The sequence below is a fragment of the Chrysemys picta genome, chromosome 5 (assembly GCF_011386835.1).
Source record: "Chrysemys picta bellii isolate R12L10 chromosome 5, ASM1138683v2, whole genome shotgun sequence".
Classification (NCBI taxonomy): domain Eukaryota; kingdom Metazoa; phylum Chordata; order Testudines; family Emydidae; genus Chrysemys; species Chrysemys picta.
This window is the reverse complement of record NC_088795.1, coordinates 53,533,242-53,556,900: the sequence shown is the minus strand read 5'-3', so window position 1 is coordinate 53,556,900 and position 23,659 is coordinate 53,533,242. Positions and strand designations below refer to the sequence as shown.

Sequence of the window (23,659 nt, the reverse complement as noted above, 5' to 3'; positions counted from 1 at the left end):
GCGTACCTGCACCTACTCCCTATTACCAGGCTAGCAGTTACCCAGGTCTTTACTTAACCCTTACGTACCCCAACAATGTAGTTTGTCTCCCCTTTTATCACATAAAATATAGTGGAGGGGTTCAAAGATAAGGGTGATGTGGTCAAAGTGGCAGGATAGGAAAATTATAATTACAGTAGCATTTTGAATGGATATGAGTGGGATAAGGTTGCATTTACCAAGGGAAGAATGTTGCAGTAATCAGGATGTGAGATGAGAGCCTAGTGAGAATTTTCACTCTGTGGATGAATAAGAAAAAAACGTATCTTAGAGATATTATGCTGAAAGAATCTGCAAGATTTAGACATAGCCTGGATACGATGACCTAGAGAGAAGTCCAAGTCAAAGATAACTCCCAGCTTACTGGACTGAGTGGCGGGCAGAATGGTGGTGTTGTCCACAATGATTGAGAAAGGAGGTAGAGTGGTAGGCTTGGTAGGAGATGGGGAGGGGAGAGAAGAGTTTCTGTTTTAGCTATGTTGAATTTGAGCTGATGTCTAGACATCCATGAGGAGATGTCAGTGAGACAAGCTGAGATTTTAGTTTGGACAGGAGGAGATGGGTCTGGAGTAGAGAGGTAGACCTGAGAGTCATCAGCGTAGAGATGGCAGTTGAATTTGTGTTTGCAGATGAGACTACCTAGAGATAAGATGTAAAGGGAGAAGAGAAGGGTACCAAGGACCCACTCTGGAGCCCCCACAGAAAGTTGGAGGGGGAACATAGCAGGTCTTCCAAAGGACACAAGAAGTGATTAGAGAGGTAGGAGAACAAGGAGAGGACAGTCACGAAAGCCAAGGGAGGACAATATTTCAAGAAGAGCATGGTCAGTTGTGCTGAAGGCAGCTGAAAGGTCAAGGAAAGTGAGGATGGAGTACTGGTCCTGAGCTTCGGCTAGGAAGAGGTCATAAGAGACTTTAGTGAGACCTGTTTCAGAAGAATGCAAGGGGTGGAAGCTGAAATAGAGAGGGTCTAGGGTGGACTTTGGGAAGAGGAACTCCTGACAGTAATTGCATACATTGCATTTATGATTTAATGAGCTTGGAGATGAAAGGGAGATGAGATATTTGGAGAGGCACCTGAGGTCAAGAGTGGGTTTTTCAATTACAGTGTCCTACTGTAAACAGAGGCTCCTCTGCTTAAACTGTAGGGGAAACACCTTCCCAAGGATGCCTCATTTATTAGGTTTAGATCATCTCAGATCCACTGTAGTCAGATGCGAATACAGTCTCAAGAGACTCTGGGAGGGCTACATAAACAATGTAAATAATACGAACTAGCATAGGGCTTGATTTCTAGTCTACCCACAAGATTCTCCTGAGGTTCCTGAGGAAATGGAGAGATTCCTTCTTGTAGCCTTTCCTCCTTAGATACGGTCCTTTCCTTATACTCCCCTCTATTAGTAATGCAGCACAGGTCTGTATTGCCTGTGGCATACCTCCTCCCAAAAAGCAGTTGTCCTCACCATGTAAGAGCACTTAAGTACAAGACTTCAGGCGTTCAGTTAGTGCTGTATTCTTACATAAAAATCACCATATTGTATCAGACTAATGGTTCATGTAGTCCACTTGTCTCTGACAGTGGCCTATACCAGATGTTACAGAAGAGGGTGTAATGGGCAATTATGGAACAGCCGGCCCATCAGAAAAGCTTCTACATCATTTAGGAAATGATCGATAAAGTTCATAGTTACACAACTTATTGTTGAGTTTTAGTGGTTTCACTGAAGGAGCTCCCATAAATATGGGATGCAACATTTAAAACCTATATTTAATCATTTTATATGAAAATAGTTCAGATAATGACTCTTCATTTTCTGTAACAGCCCTCTGTGATCCAAGATATATGAACACTGAATTATGAGTCTTTATATGTGGTATTGTATCTCTTTGTGTCTAACAGGATAAAGATTTTGGCAAAAACATGCTACATAAAGCACATGTTAACCCCCCTGCAAAAGTGACTACTAGCCTAAGAATATTCCAGCATTATACTTTGGAAAAGGCTTATGAAGGAATGGACTGTTTTTGGGCTTTTTCTCCAGTGGCTGGAGATTATATCTTATTCACTTTTTTACAGCCATTGAAAGTAGAAGGGTGAGTGCTAATGATATGGTAGGATACTTATACCCAGTTTTGAATCCTGTCAAGATTACCAATTCTCTATTGTTTGAATATCCACAAACTGCCAATTTAAATAAGTGTAATAAGTCTGCTATGCCCCTTTCCTCTTTTTTAACGCTTTCCCTGAAACACACTTCTTCCTTAAAAGCTTTTGAATTCTAGACTTCTCCTCACACGCATGAAAATTAAATACTTAACAAAGAAAGAAAAAAATCAATGTAAACCCTATGGTGAAAACAATGAAAAGCAACTGAGTGGTGACACTGTTATGCTTATAGAAGCATACGGGATTTTTTTCAGAGGAAAAGGCAATATGCCGCATTTATTGGCGATACAACAATTAGCATATGCATTTACTCACTCTCTCTCTCTCTTTCTCTTCCCCCCCCCCATCCCCGCCAGTCGATGTTATAGTTAACAGTCCAGAGTCCGGATCAATCTAGTGGCCAGCTAGGTTGATCACGGATAGAGAGGAGCCAGGTTCTATCAGACATGACATGATGCTATGGGGAAGTCTTGGCAGGACAAACCCAAAGTTTGAACAGGAACATCAAATTGAAATACAGGAGAAAACAATCATTGCATTCTTTTACTTATTTCAAAATGCTAAACCTACAACAAAGTGGTGACCCTAAAGGTCTGTTACAGACTTGAAATCAGCTTCAGACACAAGATTCTGGCTGATGCATCTTTACCAATGGCCCATTAGGCCATTCCTTTCTGCTTTCAGAAAGGGTGGCCGGCAGGATATGGTCAAATCCTACATCAATACATTTAATGCATGCTACATTATTATTCTTTATCTTTTATTCTAAATTATATAGAATACAAACATAAAATCCTACTACTACAACACATCTTGGCATTTCTCAAGTTTTTGTATTAATTTTTGTTGCTTTGTTTAACGCTTCCCCCTATTATTTAGTTTATACTTCTTTGTGAGGAAGGCTAGAATTCATATGTCTTAAGGAAGAAATGTTTTAGGGAAGCACTTAGAGGAGGGGGGTGAGAGCCTGGGCAAGGACCTTGTGTCTGCTTCTGAATTTACATTAGTGTAAATCATTGAATTGAATGTAGCTGCAACAACATAACACTAGTGTGAGATCAGAATCAAGCCTCTTGTATTTTGTCTGACTTGTAAACATTTCTAATATATTTTATGCTACATACTCATATTTTACAATATATGGTTGTGCATTTCCAATAAATACCACATATTTAAGTTTCTTAAAGTACCAATTTTATAACTTTTAAAACAGAGTTTTAGTGGTGAAATGCAGTTTGGCCTAAGAGCATAGTTTCTCCCAACACTGGAGTGCATTGGCGGGGCTTTCCTGTGTTGCCAGGAATGCCTACAGCGATGTGAATATAAATTAAAATTGGACAAGGTCTGCTTTAACTTATACCATCCCACTAGTCACTTTGTGGCAGCTTGCACCATTTTTTAATTGGACTGAGGAGGTGTTGGTTGGAGAACAGAGCAGTGGGCAAGGGATTTTTCTAACTCTGCAGGAGGGCCAGGACAGGTGTTCCTGTTCCGTGTGTCTCCTATGTGCAGGTGGGAAGTTCTTCTTTTGCAGATATTAGGAAATGATCTTCCAAAGAGTCAGGAGATCATGAAAACACGCTCTAGGAATGGGTTCCCACTTACAATTAGATCCTTGTTGAATTACTTAATTAGCTGAGCTACAGTCCTGCCCTTTGAATGAAAAAACAGGAATTGTCATAGCAGATCAAACCAGCGGTCCCTCTAATCCAATATGCTGTTCCGGAGTGTGGCCATTTCCAGATGCATCTTTAGAGGAAGGTGCAAGAAAGCACATAGCAGACAACTATGGAATAACCTATTTACAGGGAGAGATTTTTCCTAGCCCCTTAAATTAGTAGTTGGCTTTTGCCCTAAAACAAGAGGATTTATATACCTAAACTTTTTAATTTATTTAATGTAATTGTGGATGTTCTCATTATCCATATATGTAAAATTTTTCTAATCCTAGTAAGTTCTTGGCATTGATATCTTTCGGTGGGGAGGGATAGCTCAGTGGCCTGCTAAACCCAGGGTTGTGAGTTCAATCCTTGAGGGGGCCACTTAGGGATCTGGGGCAAAATCAGTACTTGGTCCTGCTAGTGAGGGCAGGGGGCTGGACTCAGTGATCTTTCGGGGTCCCTTCCAGTTCTATGAGATAGGTATATCTCCAAAAATAAAAAAAAGACAGTGAGCTCCACAGGTTAACTGTGTTATGTAAAAAATTATTTTGTTTTATCATGCTTAAATATGTTGTCTTTCAATTTAGTTAAATGTACTCTTGTTTGTGTATTATGAGAAGGGGTAAACAGAAGTTCCTAACTTTTGTTCTCTATATCGTTAATTATTTTGCATATGTCCATCCTGTCTCCTTTGACAAATAATGTTTTCTCTCTTGGCTTCCCACAAAAAGACACTCCACAAAAATACATTGTGAAATGCATTCTCCATCACAAAAAATGTACATTAAATCATTTAAACCACTAGATTTGTAAAATGTATTTTACAACAAATTAATGTAATGAAAAAATACTGTTGCCTCTCTGGTGTCTTGTGGGTCAGTTCCACGCTGGATGAGAAATTGGTAACCTGGGTGCCAGAGCTGGATATTTTCTTAGTGCAGCTTGGGTATTTTGCACTATATACACCATACTTGAAGAGAGGCAGCCTGAATATTGTTTGCCTATCTCATCTTTCAGGGATCTTCACCAAAACCCACATGCCACACTCCTAGGGAGTACCTCTGCCTCAAGAACAGACTCAAGTTAGGGAGAATATGGCAGGGAGGAAACTGCTTTGCAGCATCACAAAAAACAACAATCCAAACATTTATTCAAAGTTTTTACACTGCTTATATACTCAGAAAAAGAATTTACAAGATCATGTGTAATATGCCCATCAGGTGACCCCACCATAACAATATTGTAACAAATATTGCAGCATAGAAACTGCTATGACTCACAATGTTCATAATTCAATAGCTTACATGTTAATAAACTTAAATAGTCCATATCTTCCATTTTCCCAATGTGGGGTCTAAACAGGAAGAAGGTGGCGTCTGCACAACATTGCCTTTTCTAGCTGATGCCCCCCTACTCTAGTACTGCTAACTGGTGAGATTTTTATTGTCAACCTTATATTTGGAGTTTTTCTTAATGCCTCAGCTGCAGGATTCATGTGAAAGTGAGAATCTCAGGTTTCATTTAAAAAAAAAAATCTTTTATGAGCCTGAATGGTTGCAAAGAAAGGATTATAAGCAGGCTCCAAGGCCAGAAGGCAAATGAAAAGAATCCAAAAAGTATTTTTTTTAATCTCATGAGGGGTTTTTTTGGGCCTAATTCGTGATTTTTGAATGCTTGAAGTTGGCAATACTGTCACTCATTGGCCAATATTGGAGCTTCTTAGAAACACTTGACTTAGCCCTCCATGAATAACTGAGGGCTGCCATTGGCATATGGGTACCACAATAAGAGGTGCTAGTTGGACACCCTGTCATCAAGCAAGTTTCATAAGAATTAAGAGACAGCCTACTTTCTGTACCTAAAAATGCTGGATTCGCAAGGAGGTCCACACTCTTCTAGCAAGACTTGGGGATGATCCTTATGCAGCTATCTGCATGGGTGCTGCAGGCCTCAGCTAGGCTTTGGAATGATATGGGACCATTGGGGTCTGTGTGTAAGGGTTGGTGAAGCTTGGAATGGGTTAGATTGATTGGGATTTGAGCACAGAAAGGGAGAAAGGTTAGTGACAATTCGGCATGGTTGTTGCTTTCCCCTTTCACTGTTTCCAGAACAGGTTGTCTTTTGGGGATATATTGTTTGAAATTTAAAGGTTTTAATACCGTTTGGCCAACTGGCTGCAAATGTTAATGTAGGTCTCTGGCTTCTCTGACATGCTATTTGCAATAGAGAACATATATTTAAAGTTTTACTTCAGAAATGATTCTTGAACTATTCATCTAGAATTTTCTACAGTACAAAAATATACAGAAATAATATAGTTCTCATTGGCAGGTACCTCTTTAGAAGTGGAAACATGGAACACCCTGGTGATAAACTGTTTAATACTACTGTAGAAGTTTGGCCTGCTGCTGTAAGTGTCTCATTTCCCACTGCAATACCCAATACTACTCATTTTATGAGTGAAGGTTGGAAAAAATATAGTTTATAAAACCTGGTTGGAACTTCTACTCTTTTGTTTTGTTACAGGAAACAGATTTATTAAAAGATGCAGTAGGCCATGGAGACAAAGTTAACTACCAAACAACCAAAGATGGATATTTAAAGATAGGTAAACTACTTATCACTTCAAAGACTGAAACAGTTTTCTTGTATATAAACACTATTTAAAAAAACAACAACCCATACACTTGAAAGCACCATTAGTTCTATAAGAAACTCAGAATTTCAAAGTCAACTAGTAATCAAAGAATACATTTTGAACTTCTGCATGTTGCAGTATGTGGTTTGGTTACTTAAAATTCAATATGGCAGAGTAATGAAAACAGACTTTAGTAAAGTCCTACCTGTGTAGTCAAGTGGTTAGGCTATTGGGCTAGCTTGTGGTCACTGTGGGTTCAAATCCTTTCTTGGGGGGAGGGATAGCTCAGTGGTTTGAGCATTGGCCTGCTAAACCCAGGGTTGTGAGTTCAATCCTTGAGGGGGCCACTTGGGGATCTGGGGCAAAATCAGTACTTGGTCCTGCTAGTGAAGGCAGGGGGCTGGACTCAATGACCTTTCAAGGTCCCTTCCAGTTCTAGGAGATAGGATATCTCCATTAATTTCTAAAGGGGATAGTGAAGGTTTTAAATTAAAGAAAAAACCCAATCATTTCAAGCTCTTCAGTAGGATAATTGACTGTGACTTGAGTTTTGCAGCTCAAGCTAATTGATTTTGACATCCTTAACTTGTGGTTCAGCCAGCAACAAAAGTGAATGTTTCATCAGAATATGCTATTTTTAAAAAGAGCTTGTACATCTTAACATGATAAAAAATATATTAAACAGTATTTTCTGTTAGTAATACACTGATGTACTGTCAACATCGCAAACTCCTAGGACACCAAAAGAATGTTTTCAATAATGTTCAGAGGCTCCCTAATTTCACACAAAACAGCTATATGAGGGAGGATGACCCTTGTAATCTTTATCCCAATGGTTAGGGTACTGGGATGTGCAAGATCCCCTGATTCAAGTCCCTCCTCAGCCTGATGAGGAGAGAGAATGTGAACAAGGATCTGTCACCTCTCAGGTGAGTACCCTAACCACTGGTCTAAGTTATAAGGGAGGTCTTCCTCCTCTGGACATTGTGTGTGGGCTTTGAGCACACATACGGATTGGGCCCCGCAGGCAAGATAGGTGTCTACCCACCTACCTTCCCCTGGTCTGAGGATCTCTCTGGGGCTTAGGCAGGAGCTGAGTGTGCAGGCATGTAGAGGTTGCAGTGTTCCTGCCCAGAGGCAGAAACAGTCACCTAGGCACTAGGGAACATTTACTGCAAAAATTTAGGTTCAGAGTGAGTTTGGGGACCTACAGGATTAGGCAGCAGCTAAATGGGGGTTTTGTGGATCACAGTGGCCCCTAAAAATGGGACTTGGCATCTAAACCTCCGGCTTAGGTGCCTAAGTACTTTTGTGAATCTGAGCCTTAGGTAATATTTATTATTGACATTAAAACTGTCTGTGCTAAGTCCACTAGAAAAATGCATTTCATTATAGCTCATACTAGTGCTGATTGGTTTTGTTTATACATAGGTACATTTGATAATGGAATAGCAGAAGGCATCATCAGTCCATCAGTAGGGAAAATACAGGCTATTCGTTTATCTATCCATTCTGATTCTCCTGTGTGGGCATTACTGAGTGAGGTAAGCATATGGGAAGCATATTAATAGGTCTATTGTTAAAAGCAGTTTCAGCTCCCATTCCTGCCCCTGAGTCCACCTGCCAATATTTATGGCTTTACAATCCCCTTTTCCTAACTTTTGAAAAAAAAAATTGTGAAAGCCCCATGCAGACGGGGGAAACAACTATACAGGGAAAACATGAAACTGCACAAAAAGTACTGAAAATGGACAAAGGGACTGATTCTCCAACCTTGCCTATGTTGAGTATCACTTACCTGAGTAATCCTCTTTACTTCAATGAGAAAAAGCCTATCAGTAAATACTACTTGGAGTAAGTAAAGCTAGTAGAATTTGCACCATGATGTACACAATTTTTCTCCATGATTCATTTGTTTACTTTTATTCTTTTCTATCTTCTCTTTCAGTAGTAGCAATCTCAGGTGCTGTTTGTAGCAAGAGTAGGCAAACATCTTCAGACAATAGTGTAATTTTATAACTGCTTGTGTCTGACTTTATAGACTCAATAGTCTCATCTCATGGGGGGAAAAAATCTCAAAGGATTTCACTGAAAATCTGGAGGAAATCTATCACTGTATCTGAAAGGGGAAAATAAATAACTTTTATTCTAACATTTGATACGATTTTTGTAAATTTATCATATTTTATTCTTCCCTCCCCCCCCCCCTTTTTTTTGCAGATATTTATCAAGACTTCCTGAAAATACAAAACTCCAGAAAATCACATTTTTGATGCGTCTTTTCTTAAGGATTGCTTTGAAAAACAGGCCACCTAGTGGTAGCAACAAATGGTCTGCTGGGCAAAAAATAACAAACGCTTGTGTACTATTTACTACTAGTACTTAATACTGTGTATTAAAAAGGGAGGAACCTAAAACTCAAGGACTTGAATATTTAAAAAACAAATCTATAAAATGTTCCTGGTAGACCCTTTATAAACATAAATGCTTTATTAATTTGAATACATAGACATATCACAGGGAGTGAGCATTACACAACTGTAAAATTAAAACAACATAGTCATTGTTAAAGACAAGATGTTATAGGACCTCTCTCAGGGAACATAACATCAAAGTCCTTATTCCAAATTTAGTTCCACCAGAAATAGGGACATTTGGGAGAAAAAAAACCACCAATTTTTTAATTCCATTGAAATATATTGACAGAGCATTTTGGAGAAGTGGAGCAGAGTGGGAAAACAATCAATATTTTGCTATATTATGTAGGACAATCCATCCTAACTAGGAACAGTTTATCAATATGAAGAGCACACTGAAGTTTTATGATAATTTGAGGGTGCTTTCTGTTAACTAGTATTTCAGCCTTGAAGCCCATTTAGGATGGGGTATGTTTAGTACCTATTAAATAGAAAGCCCCTTCAAGTTATCATTTAAATAATATTAATCTTAAACAGTTTTTCTTCAGTGAAATATACACTACACTGTAAAATTGTACGCTGAATTAATAAAAAATTATTAATAATAAATTATTTCCTGAATTGTATGTGCTGATACTTAAATCCTAGTCACAAAGAGGCACAACTTAGTATAAATTTTAAAATAAAAATGTAAACAGCTCAATTTAAAATGAATATAATAAGGAATCCATAATACACAGTCAGGTCTGGTGTTAGTGTCAGACTTCATACACATACCTCTTTAGCATGTGTGCCTATTGTGTGTCTCTCACACACAGTCATTGCACATTCTACCAAAAAAATAACTACTTTACACCAGTTTTACATCAGTGTAACTCCATTGACATCACTGTAGGTCCACATGTTTCTAAACAAAATAATAATAAATTTAGAGCAAGATAAGCTCATTTAAAATCCACTTTCTTTACATTGTTTGAAACAGAGCAGCAGTTCATGGTCTTTTTAAAAAAAAAATCTTGTTTTAATATTAGAGTATTGTTGATAATGTATGGTATTAAGTATTCTGATGTTTACGCTTCTGTCATTTAACTCTAAGCAGGGAGCAGTACAGAACTGTATACCTAAGGGGGAAGGATTGTTCCCAGCTTGCAAGGAGTATGTGCTCTTGCCATGCCATTCCTTAGGAGATTGCAGCTTGCTCACCTGGCGCACCCAGGCAGTAATATAAGCTGGGGTGGGTCCATACATCTTCCTCTTCCTCACCCCTTTTTAGGCAATTTCCAGTGAGGTCCCAATCTTGCAAATACGGACACACATGAGAAACTTTAGTTGCATGACTAGTCAGGGATTTACATGCATGTTTGCAAGACTGGACCCTCAGTGTGGAGCCTTGTGATCTGCAGAGTCTGCAGGCCAAACCTGTTTCTGGTTCTGTGGTGCAACAAATCACTCTGCTTGGTGGGAAGATGCAGAGGAAACTGTGCGGGGAATTTACCCTCATCCGTGTCTAATAAGTGAAGTATGATTAAAAGAAGTGAGATTAATATAGGTTAAAAAAATCTTCTGTTTAGGCAATGAAGATGTAGGTATATACTGTACAATGTTCAGTATGGTACAGCATACTACCTTCGCATTAGAAACATTTAATGGGCCAAATGTTGCAGCCTTCAGACGGCCTCAAAGGTACTGGAACTAGGATAGTTCACTCTGTGTTACAGGAGTCCAAGTTGCACAGAATTCACACCCTTCTTCACCTGAAACACTGTAGCATCTCCAAGGAAAAGGACACTTCCATGGGGTTCCTGCATTCCAGAAAGACACAGAAACGTGATCAAGGCCCAAACTTTTCACTTTTCTGTTCACTGACCTTTAGAACCCCAGTCAATGCGAAAATGTTTAAACCAAACTTCTTTTCTGAGACTTCAGTTCCAAAGTGCACTGTAGTTTTTGGTATTCTCTGTTAAAATGACACTGGGTCCCAGGATTGTTATGTACATCTGCAGGTTTTCTGTCAGAATCCTGCAATGCTGAACCTGAGTTTTTAATTGACTGCAGTTTCTATAGTGTGAATCACATGGTTATATTGGGGCCTGATCCTCCTCCTATTGAAATAAAGGGCAGAACTGATGTAAGTGGGAGAAGCATCACCTTCCCATGGCCGGCTCCAGGGTTTTGGCTGCCCCAAGCAGCCAAAAAAAAAGCCGGGATCGCGATCTGCGGCGGCAATTCGACGGGAGGTCCTTCGCTCCCAGCCAGAGTGAGGGACCTTCCCCCGAATTGCCACCAAATAGCTGGACGTGCCACCCCTCTCCGGAGTGGCCGCCCCAAGCACCTGCTTGACAAGTTGGTGCCTGGAGCCGGCCCTGCACCTTCCAGAACCTTTTCTCAATTAAGTGCCTGATCTAACAAGGTGCTGAGTGCCTCCTGCAAGGTGCTAAACACTCTCAGTTGCCACTGGCGTCAGTGGAATCCAGCCACATCTTAGCTGCCCCCCTGAACTTGATGTGGGGAGTGGCACAGTCTAGGAAAATATTTAGGTAAGCTGTAAACCACTGAAAATAGACCTAGAATGATAGTGCCTTGCAGTTTAAGCTAGTATAACTCTTTTGCTACTTAAAAGAACCCTCTTTTTCCCCCCCCCCCTCAAAGAAACTGCCCTTAAACTTTGAAGTAAAATGTCAGAAAGTTCACAATGCTTTGATCAATCTGAATTCTTCAGGGGTAACTAACTGCACAGCTGTAGATATTTGTTTCCTTCCATGCAGTCAGCCTTCTATCTAGTCTAATCTGCCTACTTATGTTCTTATGTTCCCCATCATTGTGATATCTGGGCGCTTTACCCATTCACTTTGAGGAAGTATAGGTGCATTATAAATATTAAATTAGTATAAGTATTGCTTTTAAATAGTGTCTATTGTGGGCCAAATTTTGTTCCTAGTCTTCCCCGCCCCCGGCAGTGAAATCTGCCTGTACAAAACTTATTGCAGAATCAGAGCCCTAATCACCCTGGTGTAAAGCCAAACTAACTGGATCACTGGAGTTACTCTGGATTTTCATCAGGGTAATTGAGAACAGAGTTTCATACTCTAAATTTTCTGATACCTAAAAGGTGGTTGTAACAGTAAACTTGAGGCTGTGTTGTGAGATGCAGGAGATAAACACCACAGAATTCTAGCAGGTTAGTGTTTGGTGTCAGCAGGCCTGATTCTGCTCTCTGTTACAGTGGCGTAAGTCCAGAGTAACTTCATTGAAATAAACAGCTACTTTGGATTTAAACCAGCGTAAATGAGAACAGAAATTTGGCTCAGTAGTCAAAATTTCCTATTGTAGCTTCACACAATGCATTTTACATTAAAGCTAATAGTGGAAGCTACAAACCTGCAATTCCAGGGAATTAACTCCATGGTTTTGCCCCTCCATACCAAGAGTTTAGCTCAAAGAAGAGGCTATTGAACAGGCAGGACATTCATGCTAACCCTTCAAACTGTGACTCAAACCTGTGAGTTGCATTTCAACCAGAGCACTGAACCAAGAGAACTTACATAAGAAATTTCTGGGGACAGTGACATGGCTATTGTAGAATCCCCTTGTGAGCTCATTAAGAACTGGCAATGGCCTCACCTACACATTTGTCAGCAAGTGCCAGGGAATCTCAACAGAGCTGGCTGATACTTGAAAGAAGTGGAAAAAGAGGATAAGGAACATTAGATCATATGAGATCTCATAGAGAACAAAAGTATTCTTTGTATTATATGTGTTTATTATACAAATAAATATTGTAAACACAAAGCATGAAGGAAAGATTGTAAATGCCAGTTACAAAAATAAAACAAAAGGGCAAAATGTAAGATTCCAAAGCAGGGCACTGAGCTCTTTCAGTAAGAAATACTATTTTAGTGCAAGCACTATATTGCCTTTATGGAGTTTTTAAAAAAATTATCCAAAACACAGGCTACCTCAGACTCATTATACACATATTATTAATTAGTTTAAAAGATATGGAAAAAATTTCAGACAAATATTTACATACTAATAATGCTTGTTCAACCTATTTGATTTTCATTTAAGTGCAACAAGAGAGTGACTGACCTCTAGTGCCTATGTTTTAGCAATCTAGTTTTAGATTTTTTTTTCTCTCTCTCTCTTCCCCCTCCCCCCCATGGACTTTTAAAGGAAAAATACTAAAATCTGGTTAAACTTAAAAGGAATTATCCATCTGGTTATTAATTTCTTTGATTTATTTATTGATATCTTAGGGTTCTATGCTCTGCGGGAAAAAGTCTACCCTCCTTAATTATGTGACCAGTTGCATAAGGAAGGGAAGCTCCATGTGGTCCTTCTTGATACCTGTGCATAACTACTGTTAATACTGATGGACATGCACCCTGAGAAGAGAATGGATCCCTCTAAGACAGGAATAATCCTTCAAATATAATTGAGATATGCAGGCCAAACAAACAAATACAGACATGTAATTATTTAGATTCAAACAGATCTTTAAAAATATCTGAATTAATGTACAGACCACTGTCCTACATATGGGCGTTCCACCTTCCACATCCACTCTTCCTCTTTCTCCATTACTTTATAAATCACAATCTTTGTAGATGTTTAACTCTATTTTTTATGTTGCATAAACTGTTTGTCTTGTCAGGGTATTTCTAGGTTTTGTAAACATCTGTACATGTCTTATTTATTGCAATAAATAAATTTGTCTCCAGATGTATCTTTCATAGTCTGCCTGCATTGGCTTACATGCATGTAAATGGCACTCTTTTTATGGATCTGGGCCCAGGAGTCAGTCTGGAATAGCTTAAATTGATCCCCCATTCAGTTGTTCCTTAAATGTATGATAGGAATGTGAGGTGGTAGACTTCCCGGTTGTAGTGGGAGACTTTCCTTCTTTGGTTTGGGCCAAATTGCCTCAACTAGTGACTGTAAGAAAGACTTTCCTACCCCAGCCAAATGAGAGTCTCAGTAAGTAAGTATTAGAGCTGGTTGGGAATTTTCCATGAGAATGATTTTCTGATGGGAAATGCCCTTTTTGCAAAAATGATTTTTTTCAAATTTACCCCCCCCCCAAAAAAAAATCCATCAGGAACATCCAAATGATGGCTCCCTGGCTCCCCAGATGCCCACCTGGAAGGCTCTTGTTAATATCACTTTCTCCCTGGAGAAACTGACAAAAAACTTTGTCACAAATTTGGTTGAGCGACCCTTCATGCCCACTCGCTGGACTGCTGTGAAGGGATCTAGGGGTGTTAAGCCTCCAGAGTCTGAACAGAGCCTAGCACTGTTGCAGTCTGGGGGTCCCCAGGCACACTGTCAGTATTAGTCTGCACCCTCCTTTCTGAGAGCTGTGACCTTGTGGTCCTCTGCCCAGACCCCAGAACAAGTGCTGACTTTGTAGATTCCCCTGTAGCTTAAACACACCCTCTCCCAGAATCCCACCAAAGGTTTGAGCATTTGGGGTTACACTTTAACTCTCTCAAGGCACAGTGTAAGTGTAGCATATATAACACACACACACTTTGCACAGGATTCTAACTTTTATTTAACAAATAAGGTACAAGAGAGCCACACATAGAGCTCGGGGTGTGATTCCCTGCTTGTGTGGACACACTTATGCTAGCTCTAATGGAGCTAGTGCACTAAAAATACTAGTGTAGCCAGGATAGCCTGGGCAGCAGCAAGCAGTGGCATGGGCTAGCTGTGCCAAATACAGAGCTGCCTGAACCCCTTGCATACATACTCAGCATAGCTAGCCAGTGCCACTCCTTGCTCCCACCTGTGCTAGCCTGGCTACACTACTATTTTTAGCTCGCTACTTCAGTGAGAGCTAACACAAGTATGTCTATGCCAGTTGGTAATTACACCCCTAGCTCCAAGTGGAGACATACATTTAGAAAACTACCACCATCCTAATCACAATATGGCCCTTACTAGTTCACCCTTTCCTCGGGAGACCATCTGTGTTTATGTAACGAGGCAGGCAGGTGATTTCCCCTGAGGAAAGCAGCTCCTGCCCTTTTTATAACTTTCAGTCCCCTATGTCAGGTGAGTTTAGACTTGAAAAACTGGTTTGCAGTGGGGAGAAGACCTCCCTTAATGATCAGGCTGCTTGTCAAAGTGTAACGCGTTCTATCGTCAGGCCTTTCCCACTAGTAGCCTACCCCATAGGAATTTCAGACCAACGTGGTAGTAACAAGACCACAGAAAAGACAAACAACCTGCACATTCAAAATGGAGTTTGCAGCCTGGTAAAAGACAGTTACTGATCTACACAAAATTCATAAATTGTACAGATAGAGTCCCCAAATCATCACAGCATACAGCTAGGAAGCTAAAACATTTAGGGAAAAATTTCAGGACAATTATTTTTTTCAAAAATGTAATTTTTCTTTGCAGGAAGGGATTTCTGTTTTCCATCCAGCTCACGTATGTCTCAATATGATGGAACTTAACCTTTGTGAATTTCTAGAGCTTCTTCATAAAACTGCCTCCTCCCACAAGAGCATGCCCTTAACCACTAGATCATAGTCCTATATACCAAGACACCCAAACAATCTTAACTTTGCTGTATAGTGACACCATACAATAGCCTACAGCATTTAAGGCATTTTAATTTGTGAACCCAGATTAGTTTAAAAAAATTAAAGACATTCTCCTATTTTTTTCCTTGTGGCATCACCACTGGGCAACATTAAGGTTGTGCCATAATTGTGGATTTTTTACCTTAACATTTTGCAATGCCTTTTAAGTATAATCTTAACTCTGAATTTTCCCAGGTTTATAATGCTTGACTTCGGGTTAATTACTGTTTCAAGTACCGCATGCTGGGTAAAAATGTGTTTCTAAAACTAAACTCTCTCTTTATTAAAAGAACTATTACATAGTTGCTACAACTGCAGCTATCATTCAAACCATATGCACACAGTCTGAAGCTTCCCTCCTGAAAACTGTGCTCCTCCCTCCAAGTTCCATGAAGATTGCTACAATTTCAACACTTCTGCAGTGATTTTTATCTGTAAGTTATTGAAACATACTCTCAATCATAACCCCATTTTAATTTTCTTCTTTAATTTGCTCCAGAAATGTCTTTTTAGTTTAACATTTATTAGAAGTTTTATAGACAAACATGCCCAAGACTGTATATAGCTATGAAATCTTCAAAGAGCAGTGATAGTGGGTCAAGTAACCTACCAGTGAGAACTCTGGAAAACATGTCCTGTGTCTCTCATGCAGTTGAGTCATTGCAACACTCCCTCACCAGCATAATTAGCTTCAGCAATGACAGCTATATACAAGAAACTCCGAGATCACCAGTTACCTTCACAGAGCCAGTAACCACCTTAAACACACCAAGAAATCAGTTATCTGCAGGTGCCAGGCCCTCAGATACCACAGAATAAACTCCAAGGAGAAAGTCCGGAATACACACCTTAACACACTTGAAACCCACCTCTACCAAACAAGGTCAGTCCACCAGAAAGTAGATTGCATCATGTAAAGGGCCACCTAAATACACCAGGAGAATCTGCTTCAATACAAGAAAAAAAAAAACCCTCTGACCAGATGCCCCTAGTTGTCACCTATCACCCCATACTTGAATCTCTATAAGGAATCATTAAACAAGTACAATCGATGGAAACCACATCTCTCTTAATTAATTGGCCTCTCAGAGTTGGTAAGACAACTCCCACCTGTTTATGCTCTCTGTATGTGTGTATATATATCTCCTCATTATATGTTCCATTCTATATGCATCCGAAGAAGTGGGCTGTAGTCCACGAAAGCTTATGCTCTAATAAATTTGTTAGTCTCTAAGGTGCCACAAGTACTCCTGTTCTTCTTTTTGCACATCCTGGAAGAAATCTTTCCTGAACCCCCCTCTTCTGGTCTTCAAACAGCTCCCCAGCCTCATTGTCAGAAGCTCCCCACACACCAACTCAAAGCAGCACCAGACCCAGCCAGAACAACTGATGCAAACCTGCAGACATTGTTTCACTGCTATAACCCTGACAATACAGCTTTCAAAATCCATGCCTATTAGCACATCTGGTTTTTGTCATCCAGTGTGTTAAATGTCTCGATAACAACTACGTAGATGAAATGAGACATTTGCTATGCTCTCAAATGAACTCACACAGAAAAATGGTAAGACAAAAACAAAATATCACCTATGAGTGAACACTTTTCATAAAACCATCACTCCACATCTGAAGTTTCTGTCCTCGCTCTGAAAGGAAACTTGCATAACACCATCAAAAGACAAGCCTGGGAACTTAAATTGATAACTCTACTAGATACCAAAAATTTAATGAATTTAATAAAGATGCTGGATTTATGGCTCATTACCACAGTCTGTAATCCACTCATCCTCCTTTGTCCCGTTACTGTCCATTTCCCTTTGAATTGTCTTGGGCAACATACGTTCATTCCTTACCTGTTCCACTTTGTATTTAGCTCTGAATATCTTTCCCAGACCAGAAGAGCTCTGTGTAACTCAAAAGTTTGTCTCTTTCACCAAAAGAAGCTGGTCCAGGAAAAGATGGGGGGAGGGATAGCTCAGTGGTTTGAGCATTGGCCTGCTAAACCCAGGGTTGTGAGCTCAATCCTTGAGGAGGGCACTTAGGGATCTGGGGAAAATCAGTACTTGGTCCTGCTAGTGAAGGCAGGGGGCTGGACTCAATGACCTCTCAGGGTCCCTTCCAGCTCTATTAGATAGGTATATCTCCATATATTTATTTATGTGTCACCCACCTTGTCTCATTATAACCAATAAAGTTGTTGCACAAAACTTAGCTGTAGAGGATGGTGAGTGGTTGCTTTATTTATAATATCACAATGTCCCCTCTAAATTGCCTTAGCCTATTTGTAATCTATTTGATCACAACAATCAGATACAACAATCATTAATATTAGTTTAATTACAACCTCTTCCTTCAAATATAACCTGCCCATAAGATTTCAGTTGATTTTAACTCTATGGAAAGTTAGACAAGTCTGTGTTTGTTCAGATTGATCTTACAAACGGAACACTGTAAAGACTGACAGATGTTAAAGATCTCAAAGAACCCAGCAGTTTGTAATTCTTCTGCAGCTCAGAGGCAAATGGATTTTCTAGTACATTTTCAGAAATCCAATCTCCAGTGCACGTGCTGTAAGTGTAGGGAGGACAGGTTGTATTTTCCATGCATAGGAGGCTGAATCCCTGCTATTGGAACAGCCTTGACTATGGAGCCATGGCAGGTGCTGACACTTTGTACTGGGCGAAGTGTGTCAAGCCCTGGGACTGAGCTCGGGGACCCTTCCTTGCCCTGGCTAGGAAGCAGGGCAGCAGCAAACTGGTAACCATTTCCCAATTCCCAAGCGGGGACTGGCCACTAGGTCTGGCGCCGAAGGCTGAGCAGTTCTTCTTCACACAGTGCACAGTCAACCTGTGGAACTCCTTGCCTGAGGCAGTTGTGAAGGCTAGGGCTATAACAGGGTTTAAAAGAGAACTAGATAAATTCATGGCGCTTAAGTCCATTAATGGCTATTAGCCAGGACGGGTAAGGAATGGTGTCTCCAGCCTCTGTCTGTCAGAGGATGGAGATGGATGGCAGGAAAGAGATCACTTGATCTTTACCTGTTAGATTCACTCCCTCTGGGGCACCTGGCATTGACCACTGTCGGTAGACAGGCTACTGGGCTAGATGGACCTTTAGCCTGACCCAGTACCGTTCTTATGTACCCGCGTGCGCTGAACAACTAGAGCTGCCCGGGCAGGGCCGCGAGCAGTCCCTTAGGGGCTGATTGTGATTGGCCTAGCTAGCACGTGCTGGGCGCTGACCGCCGCGGACTGAGCCCTGATTGGCTCGGACAGGGAGTATGCAGCCAGTGAGTTGCGCCGCCGGGATGGTCCCGAGTTGTGATTCGCTTGATCTGTTCCGAGCGAGCGCTGATTGGCTCGGGCTGCGCGGCAACACCTGCTCTTCATCGCTTATATCCCTTGGAGTGCAGCAACGCATGCGCAGTTGAATGTGGGTGATGCGCTGTGAGACGCTGCCTGGCTTTACCGGAGAGAGGCAGACGGGACCTTCTACATTGTTGGTAATTATCTTCCCGGGCGCGGCTAAATAGCTCTGATCTACGCTGGGCGGGCTGCCTCCGGTCCCGTTCGCTGTGTAGTGGCTTGGGGCTGTGAGCTTCACCGCGCGGGACCGGAGTAGAGCTGTGACCGGCTCTCGCTTCGCACTCTGCAGGCGAGTGGCGGCGCTGGGGCAGCTGCTCCTTTGGTCAACCGTTAACGGGAGGCCCGGGCTCCGCAGGTGCATAGGAGTGCGGCGGCCCTCAGGCAGGGGCTGCGCGGAGGCAGTCGGGGGTGGAGGCCGCTCTCCTGCCGACCCTCTCCCACCCTGCCGGTGACCCTTCGGCATGTGGGTGGGGCCGTTATTTTACCGTTAGAATGTCAGTGGTTTGAGGATTCCAAGTGCCAGCTGTGGGCGCTGCGCGTTCCCTACTGGACACGCGCCTGGCGGGGTTCCCCGGGAGCGCGCTCAGTCTTGTGCCCCCTCCCTTCAGCGTAGTGGCTCTAATCTCCAAGCTGACATCTGATTTCGATCAAACTACCCCGGCACAGCGGTCCCTGCCCTCCTCGGCAGCACCTGCCCGCCTCTCCCTAGAGCTGCTCTGCGACCTAGTGGGACCAGCCAGAGAGAACAACAGCAATTAGCTCCGTATGGGGGCGGGGGATGGACAGCAGGAGCTTCATAGCTAGGGTGGGTATAAAAATAAGCAGTTCCCCTAATTATCTGGCTTACAGGGGAAGTTGCAGCAAATTGTACCTAACTGGCTGGTTTCTGTTGCTTAGGGTCAGTCGGACTCTGGTTTTAGCTGCTCTTGTGCATGTGCTGCAGTCAGATCCCTGGGGCAAAGAAGGGGCTGAGGAGGAGGGTTGCACTGTCCTGGAATGCGCCCTCCTTAAGGACAGTGTGATGGGTCTTTGTCAAAATGTAGACCCTGGATTTGTGGAGTGTGTTACATGGGCCGATATAGGTTATTGATTCTGAACATGTGCTTGCCTTCATTTGTGGGGAAAGAGTGAGTGGAGGAAAGAAATAAGTAGGAAGATAAGGATAAGGATCAGGACAAGTTCGCTAACTTCTCCCTACGTTTTCCCTTATTGACAATATCTTACACATTTTGGCCATAATGATTATGCCTTTTGATCTTCCATTTATGCTTTTAGATATGCAATAGCTTATGCTGCTAAGCATCACGCACTGAAAATATTAGTGCATAGGTACCCAATAGGTGCTTAACTTTTTTTTTATATCTGTAGGCACAGAACACACACACCTTTTTAATTCTTAGGAATATATTCAACTTCCATATACTTTAGTCTGTGCTTGCCTTCATTTGTGGGTAGCTTTAAACATAGGTATTCATCTAGAATATATCTTTAAAATCTTACTTGTTAGCTGCACTAAATCTGTTCTTGTTAAACTCCGAGGAAGCTTTCCTGTAATATTTTGGGGTTCAACCCAGCCCAGTAAGGGGTTGTCACTTCCTGTCCTGTAATCCTGGGTGTCTTAAATACTCTGTTGTTGTGGCTCAGAGCTCAGATGCCACCAGCCCAGAGACAAGCATGTGGTTCCCTAAGTGTGTGTGCGCGCTGTGGAGCCCTGATTCAGTGCTCTGACCCCAGCAGCCTGCCTACAACACAACAGCTCCACCAGCCTTCCTTACTACTCAGAGGATGACCCCAACTCCTGAATTTCCTCAAAACTGTCTGCCATGAAGAGTCCAGCCCTCTCCTGGAATACTCAGGGAACTAAAGTCCATTGCTTGTAAAAGACACAGGTACAGCTTATTACTTTAACTGGAGCCAACAATCTCTTCAATTCAAACACAGCACAGAGTTGTATTATAGTAAAAATAAAACAAAGGTTAAGTGATACTAGGTGTAACAGATTGAAGGTAACATGGGTTACAAACAAAAGTAAAAATAGGCTTTCTGATGCCCAAGAGCTAACTTAACAAGCTACAGACTTAGCTCAAGGTAGCTTTCTCACCAATTGTTTTTTCTCCAGCATGGCTGCCACACAGTAGGTTACTGTCAAAGTAATTAACATCAAGGATGAAATTCTGGCCTTATTGAAGTCGATGGACCAGGATTTCACCCCAGGTAGCTTTTTTTTTTTTTTTTTTTTTTTTTTTGGTCAAATCCACAGCATGGTCTGCTTAGCCTTTGGGAGGGACAGCTAAGCCTTAAAGCGAACATCTCTCTTCTTTGCTGTTTACTTGAAGGAACCTATCACTTTTCCTTTCCAAGCAAAGCCACCACCTAGTACTAACTTTCCATTTCCCCTTAAAAGAACTTCCAGAAAGTATTTTCTTGGCAACTGGCCATCAGTATAACATTCTTTTACATGTATCTAATGAATATCAGTAATTTGGGGTGACCTGATGCTAAAATAGTTTTGGCTTTACATTTTGGGTTTTATTTTAATTTCTTTGTCTTTGCAACTATATTTTCAGCTTGATATCATTGGGAAGTCCAGGATTAGAGCTTGCTTGTTATAGAAAACATCAAGTATATTTTCCCCTCAAACTTTATTCAATGAATATCCCTCCTCTGAATCTCTCTGCTGACTTTCCTTATCCCTCACAGTAAGTTTGAACTTCTTGCACTAATCTTCAAGGCCCTGCATAACTCTGCCTCTTTCTTCTTATCCAGACTTGTCTCTTATTACATTACCCCATTCACTTCATTCCAGCAAAGATACTAACTCTGATGCCCCGTTTCTTAGTATTCCACCACTGTGTCAACACTCAGTTGCTTCTATGTCCCTCCCTTAGGTCTGGAATTCTCTTCCTGAACTGGATCCAGTTCTTCTGCAATGCCTGCAAGAGACTAGCTGAATAAGTCACCTATTTTTGTATTTGTCTGAGTAGTTTTGTCTTCCTTATGTTGTGCACTAGTCTTGCTGGATAATTGCATAATCATATGGATGATGGCTCTGTTCTTCTTTTCCCTATGGTTCTCCCTGGCTGTCTTGCTTTTCCCTTTGGCTAATATCAGACACTAGTTTGTAAATTCCTTGCAGTAGAGATTACATTTCTTCTGTTGTGAAGTGCCACACATTCTATTGTGTGCTGTATTGAAAAGAGACTGTAAGTGTAGTAACAAATTGCAGCAGAGAGAGGTAGCATGTGCAACAATTCATTAAGCTTGTTGCATGTGGAAAGGACAGGCTTCTGTATGATTAGCATTGGGGATATCTCCTTTCATTTGCTTAGAGGAAATCTTTTTATGTTTACAGTGATTAATTCTTATAAAGCCTACTGGAACAATGTATAAGGCTAAAGTATTTCCCATCATTCTCAGTGATAGGATTGTGTCATTCCCACTCTGGAGTCAGCTGGAACAGAACTGTCAACCAGAACATTGTCTTGACTGAAAGTTCTGCCCCTGCTCGAAGCTTCCCCCTGGTTTTCTGTCCGATTTAGGCCTTACCTGTATCCCCTTTTTCTCCACAAGATTTAATCTTTAGGGCAGATGGATAGCACTTACCTATAGAAATTACAAAGAAAATCATAATTTGAAGTTCTTCTAGCATCAGACTTGTCACTGCACTGTGGTTGAATGTATCAGAGGGGTAGCCGTAAGTGAGGTTCTTACCCACGAAAGCTTATGCTCCCAATACTTCTGTTAGTCTCAAAGGTGCCACAGGACCCTCTGTTGTGGTTGAATGGAATACAGAAATGCAGGTTAAATCTCCTAGAAAATCCAAGACTGCTCCTCAGATTTATAAATGTACGTTCTTTGTGTTACAGAGACTCTTCCTCAGTGTTTTGGTTTAATACATCTTGGGGGCTACTGCAATCTACATATATTGTATACAGCTGCAAAACCCCCTCCTCCAAAAGACATCTAAACAAGAACAGTCACATCTCAAACAATTATGAGAAGCCATAAATGGAACTCTTCTTCCCACCATACCTCCCACAGATGACATATGGGGACTTGAGGTACAAGATGGGTATAGGAGATTACTGTTAATCTCTTCTCAGAAGAACCCCCATTAATGACTAGCATACAGGGGTTGTTGATACCTGGGATGCAGAAGGCAAGCACTGTAATGTCTTGGAGGCTTTACAGAACAAACTTTTGTAAAGTGGTTAAACAAGATTATATTACCCAGATCAGACCACTTTCTTTGCCATTGTATCTTAATCCCTGGATACTACTGAAGATCTCTTTCTTCTATTAGTACACTCTTACTTATTGGTTGGGTCATCCAATGATTATATGATGACATTAGGAGCTATTACCACCCAGAGCAGTCTCTATCCTTAAGTAGTTATGAGGATGTTTTTGAAATTCCTCTTCACTTTTTTTCTTCTCCCATCTTCTAAATCTCCACTCCTAAAAAGAGAAGAGTGGGCAGGAAATCTAAGAGTGGTAAAAATAACATCACTTTTCCCTCATGGTCTCTTTACCTTCAACAGAAAAAGGAGATCTTTGTGGATCTGGACTGGAATAGTATGAGGAGGTGCCTCACAACCATCTTTTCTCCTCTTTTATGAAATCCTACTTTTGAAGTTGTCTTGAAACAATTTCCTTACCTGTAACTTTATTTCTTGTAATAAAGAGGGTCTGGATGATACTCATGATTTATTCCTGCTCATGCCACCTTAGTGGAGGCAGTTTAGGCTGTAGAATTTTTCCTCTCTCTGGTAGTACTACA

General features: G+C 41.2%; 2 protein-coding genes across 25 annotated transcripts in view; both read left to right on the top strand.

Moving 5' to 3' along the window:
- MGAT4D (MGAT4 family member D) overlaps positions 1–13,647 on the top strand; it is a 121,052-nt gene extending 107,405 nt beyond the window's left edge. For 16 of the 20 annotated variants that reach the window (XM_065597734.1, XM_065597744.1, XM_065597739.1 and 13 more), the window contains 5 exons: positions 1,939–2,132; positions 6,198–6,276; positions 6,393–6,474; positions 7,936–8,048; positions 13,178–13,647. In XM_065597734.1, the coding sequence (XP_065453806.1) occupies positions 1,939–2,132; positions 6,198–6,276; positions 6,393–6,474; positions 7,936–8,048; positions 13,178–13,288 (579 nt within the window). In that variant the 3' untranslated portion in view covers positions 13,289–13,647. Of the gene's footprint in view, positions 1–1,938; positions 2,133–5,228; positions 5,298–6,197; positions 6,277–6,392; positions 6,475–7,344; positions 7,434–7,935; positions 8,049–8,724 lie in introns of those variants that run through there. The other 4 variants (XR_010601787.1, XR_010601786.1, XM_065597728.1 and 1 more) reach the window with 4 other exon arrangements.
- A 5,146-nt stretch (positions 13,648–18,793) lies between these two features.
- CLGN (calmegin) overlaps positions 18,794–23,659 on the top strand; it is a 72,794-nt gene continuing 67,928 nt past the window's right edge. For 3 of the 5 annotated variants that reach the window (XR_006174435.2, XM_005284328.5, XM_065597726.1), the window contains exon 1: positions 18,794–19,016. Coding sequence is in view for 2 of the 5 variants with exons in the window: in XM_005284328.5 (XP_005284385.2) it covers positions 18,945–19,016 (72 nt within the window). In the remaining 3 variants the exon portion in view is untranslated. Of the gene's footprint in view, positions 19,017–20,998; positions 21,094–23,659 lie in introns of all 5 variants that reach the window. The other 2 variants (XM_042850311.2, XR_010601785.1) reach the window with 2 other exon arrangements.